This window comes from Oculina patagonica, unplaced genomic scaffold (assembly GCF_052425735.1).
Source record: "Oculina patagonica isolate OP01 unplaced genomic scaffold, crgOcupat unplaced909, whole genome shotgun sequence".
Lineage (NCBI taxonomy): Eukaryota > Metazoa > Cnidaria > Anthozoa > Scleractinia > Oculinidae > Oculina > Oculina patagonica.
Window position 1 is genome coordinate 1 of NW_027558810.1, and position 5,732 is coordinate 5,732.

General features: G+C 40.9%; 1 protein-coding gene across 1 annotated transcript; it reads left to right on the forward strand.

The window, feature by feature from the left end:
• The first annotated feature begins 660 nt into the window (after positions 1–660).
• LOC144641400 (ATP-binding cassette sub-family A member 2-like) lies at positions 661–4,858 on the forward strand. Its single transcript, XM_078500419.1, has 9 exons — positions 661–731; positions 850–991; positions 1,639–1,773; positions 2,266–2,369; positions 2,455–2,547; positions 2,658–2,763; positions 3,175–3,312; positions 3,407–3,625; positions 4,238–4,858. Exons 1-9 carry the CDS (start codon positions 676–678, stop codon positions 4,271–4,273), a joined length of 1,029 nt encoding a protein of 342 aa, XP_078356545.1. The 5' UTR covers positions 661–675; the 3' UTR covers positions 4,274–4,858.
• The last annotated feature ends 874 nt before the right edge of the window (positions 4,859–5,732 follow it).

The following is a 5,732-nucleotide window of genomic DNA, read 5'->3' on the forward strand; positions in this document are numbered from 1 at the left end:
GGTTATAAAGATAAGATGTTCTACATGACACGAGCATGGGACAAAGAAAAATTCTGAGTCCCCGACGGGAATCGAACCCATGGCCTCCCAGATACCGGTTGGGCGCTCTAACCAACTGAGCTACGAGAGACTCGTTGTGAGCTGGGCCATTTTTACTAGGTTGATATGTGACACGCGTCCTGCATACTGCTAGGATCAGCAATGTCGAATTCATCAAGTTTTGTAGTAAATAATAAAGATGGTAAATTTTAAGCATCTTATCTTTATTATTTATTACCGAGCTTAAAATTTACCATCTTTATTATTTACTCCTCGTAGGTTGTTATACATTTCTTTGTAGGTTAGCTCTAAGAATTTGGTGGTACAAACTGTGACTTTTTTCTTTATTCCCGTGACCTGTTCGTTTTGATTTTATAAGAACAAGTTTTGTATTTCAATTTTTTCGTTTTTCGACTTCAGGGAGCTTGTTTTTTTTTTTTTTCTTCAAGTTTTCTGAGATTGCCATCACAGTTATGTAAAATGTTGTGTGCTACGTTTCTGAATACTAATCCGTAATTTCACACGTGTTAATGAAAAAAGCGTACACTTTCCGTTAAGTTTCCTCTATTCTTGCTATAACTGTAGTGTTTCGGCCTGTTGGGCGTGAATGGAGCAGGAAAGACCAGCACATTTAAGATGTTGACAGGAGACACTTCCATGACTGCTGGGAATGCGTTCCTAAACTCTCACAGGTAAGGTAAAACGCCTTTACTGATAGGGCATTCACCATCGCTTAACTGTGTTCTAAGTATGTCATCAATGTCTCGCAAGAATAAAAACTGATCGACTACCTTGTTTTTCTGATCACAGTATTGTATCTGAGATGCAGAAAGTGCACAAGTGCATGGGATACTGTCCTCAGTTTGACGCTCTTATTGACGAGCTGACAGCCACTGAGCAGCTGACTCTGTATGCACGACTCAGAGGAGTTCCTGAAAACGAACTGCAGAAAGTAAGTGGGACTATCCTGTATGTAGCGTTCTCTACCTTTGCACTCATAAACCCCTTACTCTGGGAGCTCAAAATTTAGACAGATTACTATAGTTCTTACACGAACTTTTACATCTTTGTTATAGTCTTAGTTTGTGACCGTTTAAATGAAAGCTGTTGAGAAGTACTTTAGTGAGATACTGTTATTCAAGATTTCGTAAAATATTGAAAGTTAATTTTCTCATCAATTCTGAACTCTTAGGTGTTTCTACCAACAGATTAGTTTGTTATTTAGCCCGCGAAATGCCGAACCAGCTTGGGGCGATCAGAGGTGGCTGTATTCGAAGGCTATTCTGTATTTTCTAACTCAAAGTTTTCCTCTTACTTACTCTTATGCGTTTTAGTCCCTATTTGTTTGCGTCCATGGCCCACTAGCTTTCAGTCGTAAGCAGAACTCGCGAGCTACCCTACAACCCAACGTGTAGGAGGCTAGGCTCTGTCTGTCTCCGTAATACGTGAAGTAGTGTTTTCCTAAGTCAGTAACGTGAATTATCTTTTGAACTCTTGTGGCATCTAGCAGGCTATGGTAAACTGTGTTTGGTAATAACTTATGTGGAAATCCCCCGGGGAAATCCACAGTTTAACGGCGCTATTTTTTGCGATTGATAGGTTGTGTCCTGGGCGATCAAGAAGCTTGCACTAACACGCTATGCCAACAAACCCAGCAAAACCTACAGCGGTGGTAACAAGAGGAAACTCTCCACCGCCATGGCGCTGATTGGTAACCCGCCAATAATATTCTTGGTAAGAATTCCTTGATTTGGTTCTTGTATCTTGCTCAAGACTTAAAAGTTTAGAATTCGAGCGAAGTTAGTGACTTTGTGCTGTGCCCTCGAGCAAGGCTCTTAAAGGAACTATGTCACGGGGATTTTGCATTTTTTGGTCTAAACTGTTTTGAAATAAGTGGTAGGCAACTTTACCCATAAAAGACATTGTCTTTGAACATGTAACTGAAGATATAACCTTTATTTGGGGATAGAAGTCAAACTTCGGCTATAAATATCGATTTTTTTGAAGGTGCCGGCGATCTCTTAGGGAAACTTAACAAAGCACTCAGGGGTGGGGGAGGGGGTAACCTGCGATAGACCAGCATACCATCCAGGGAATGCAGCGAACTCCTTGGTGGTTTGGTAAGGAAACTAGAGTTATGTATTATCTACATGGGACCTTGTAGCTCTACTTGATAGTATTGATATTTCGTTCTTGTGCTAACTGGTTCCTAATGTGTCCGTTAAGGATGAGCCCACTACAGGAATGGACCCGCATGCCCGTCGCTTCCTTTGGAATCTGATTCTGGAGATCATTAAGGACGGACGCTCAGTTATCTTGACTTCACACAGGTCAGTTTTTAAAACATCCACCAAAACTCCTGCCATGAATGAATCAGTCCTTTTCTAAAATTCATGTATCTTTATCATTCAACAGTATGGAGGAATGCGAAGCATTATGCACTCGTTTGGCGATCATGGTCAATGGACGATTTAAGTGTCTGGGAAGCTGTCAGCACTTGAAAAACAAGTTAGTAGCGTGTTCTTGATATCACTAGCTCTTCGAATCTCATCTTTATCTTTTCTTAAGTGTACTGTATCAAGGTCAATGTGACTTACACAGGTTCAATTTTCCTGTAGGTTCGGGGAGGGTTACATCATCACGGTCCGGGTCCAGGGAGACTTACCGAATTTGGAGCCTCTCTACCAGTTCTTCGCGGACAAGTTTCCACGTGCCACACTGAAGGTAGGACACAGTTAAATGTTCACTTTGAGTTAAGCGAGTAGTATGGTAGGGATGTTTTCGTCCCTTTTTGAAGTGGAATCTCATTCGCGTTCTTATGTATTCCGCCGCACGCCAATGAGATTCCACCGCAAAAAAGGACGAAAACATCCCTACCGTACTACGTAGGTGATTCATACAGTTGTGTATCGCAGTGGACCAGTGCAGTCTCCAATGAGTATGACATTTATTGAGGCGCTTATCTCAATTCAGCATCCATAATTAACCAATAATCTCACAATGCAGCCTTGTTATCACTTTGTTCCTTTCTGTAATAGCCCTTAAAACGGTTGCTTGCGTTCACATGCAAACGAAGCCTGACTCAAATGCCTCGTTTGTATGTCATTTTGCTTACACTGTCTTTCTTCGTTTCAGGAACATCATCACAACATGGTTCAGTACCAGCTCCCCTCGGGTGTGATGACGCTGTCCGACGTGTTTGGCCATATCGAGTCATCTTATGAAGCTTTGAACATCGAGGACTATTCCGTCAGCCAGACCACTCTAGATAACGTAAGAGTGACCTGATCTTTTCTTATCAATTTTTCCTTTCATTTCTCGTTTTCCTTTGTTTTGTGAGCTGGCTTAAGAAGTTCTTTCTTTACAGGTTTTTATCAACTTCGCCAGTCAACAAACGGACGAAACCGATTATGATGACAAATCCCCGGCGTCAGTAAGTACTGGGTCGAGATTCAGAGTGCGCAGGCGCGCCGAGAGGTTAAGAGACATATGGTCTGATGAAGTACGCTTCAGTGCTTTGGAAGAAGAGGACGGGGAGCCTGGGGCAGATGACGATGAGGACTGGCAAGTTACCTTCTCTGACCGGGTTAGTGTTAAATGGTGACCGCTCTTTTCGTTGGTTTATTTCCAGCAGGAAATTCGTTAGCGAATTCTTTTCGCCTTAGGATTAGATGGCTGGGCTCGATTTCTGCCGCTCTCTCGAGTCCGGGCTTTGTTTCGGGGAGGAGCGCGGGCTCATTCCCCGAACAGCGGCTGGTAATCGAGCCTGTGGAATGGCGTGCTAAGGGAGAGCACCTGAATCTTTGTGAAAAGCCTTTTTGTGCCCATGGGTGTTCGTTATCAGGCGCAAAGGATAGGAGTCAAGTTACTTTTCAAGATTATTACCTTTGTGGTGACTGTCGGTAGCCCTGCAAACGATTTCCTGACTGCACGGAGCTACTACAAAATGTCATACCTCTCTTCAGAGAGAGTGTTTCGTCACATTTCCGAACACCGAGAAGGGAGTTGAAAATACGACGTGCAGCGGAGTACTTCTGACGAACTTCGAGGTGTAGTCAGACGAATTATTAAATTAAACGTGTTTGAGAACGATAACTAAAACTTTGATTCGCTCCTTGACCTGAACCACTAAAATCACATTTACTGCTTGCTCTGTATACAAAGCTACTTAATCACAGCAAATCATGTTATCTTACAGGCACGCCTCAGCTTTGGGACTTCCGGGGATTTCTAAAGGACAAGTCATATCTTATCTTGAAGAGGGACAGTGGAGGATCTAATTTATGTTATAGTAAATTAATGATGACGTATCTATTAGCGTTGTATTGTTATGGTTGTCGTCTGTAAAAGCTCGACCAGATAACAAGCAAAAAGGAAACCTAAATTATATTTAACTGCGCGATCAATGTAGCAGTATTTATCATTATTTATAAACTGTATTTGTTGTCTGGCTACGAGGTTTTCCAGTAAGCAAACGGAGCGAAAAAGTTAGTTTATACAGGCTTTTTACACCGTTCAGTGAATAGTACTAGAAAGGGAACTTCTGAAGTAATGTATTTAGGTGGTGCTAAGGTGAAAAAAAAAAAACGGGCGAAATTGAGGGTAGTTTTCTAGTTAAAATATACAGATAACCGCTGGATTTCGGAAGTCGCTTGTTATTTTAATAATTAGTAAGTTGTGCAACGGCTTGTTTTATACATAGCAAACTTTGTTGGGTAAATTGTGATAAAAAAGGGAAAAGAGAATGTTAAATTAAGGGAAAAATCATAAGCATATTTTGGTCGTCATTAACATCAATCTATATAATGTAAAGTCAAATGAAATCAAGGGAATTAAAACAAGAATAAACCCTTGTGTTGTTTAATGTGATGATCTGATTATAGCTTTGGAGTGAATGTCAGTATAAATCGAAGAAAATTCTAAAAATGTTGCCACTGTAAAAAAACCGACTTTGCTTATACTTTGTCAGTTTGAAGGTCCAGGTACGTAACTAAGAGATACGAAGTTAGGTTTTTGAAATATTCAATTTCACGTAACTAAACCACGAAAAACGGTCATCTCTCCACCCAGGTGTATAAACGGGTATTGGCAAATTTAATGCTGGGGAGGGGTTCACCCTGCGATCCAGGGACGAGTAGAAATACTTCCTGTCGCTTCATGCTACCGAAACCTGGATAAGCTCCAGCCTGATGGGCCACCAGACCCGAACGCAAACTTTGCTTTTACCTTTTATGTGGTGTGTACAAGTTGGTTCAGTGGCTATATGCGGCCAATCAAGTCATAAATGGCACCGTGCCATAATTTTAAGTAGCGTAGTGTACCCTTTCTAAATGAAAGCTGTTGAGAAATACTTCAAGTGAGGGAAGTGTATTTAACCCTGTACAAGTTGGTTCTTACTTTAAACTCGGATCGAAATAGCCTATTTCAAAACGTTCCTTTCCTTGAAGCAAATGAACACAGCACTGTAACAAGATCATTGTTTTAATTTTAATTTATTGAATATCAAAATTTACGACGCTCTAGGATAGCTTGCAAAGTCTTAAGCCAGCAAGTCTGTTGAGCTCATTAAATTCATAACCACCTCTAGAACAAAATATTCAATTGAAACAAGTTAAATAAATGATAATATTTGGCTTAATGGGGACTACCTATTGGTCTATGACAAACGAATTACGGTTTAATAAACCACAGTA

Coding starts and splice junctions, on each gene's coding strand:
- LOC144641400 (XM_078500419.1), top strand. CDS start 676: ATGTTGACAGGAGACACTTCCATGACTGCTGGGAATGCGTTCCTAAAC. Junction 732..849: donor GCGTTCCTAAACTCTCACAG/GTAAGGTAAAAC, acceptor TTCTGATCACAG/TATTGTATCTGAGATGCAGA. Junction 2,764..3,174: donor TTCCACGTGCCACACTGAAG/GTAGGACACAGT, acceptor TCTTCGTTTCAG/GAACATCATCACAACATGGT.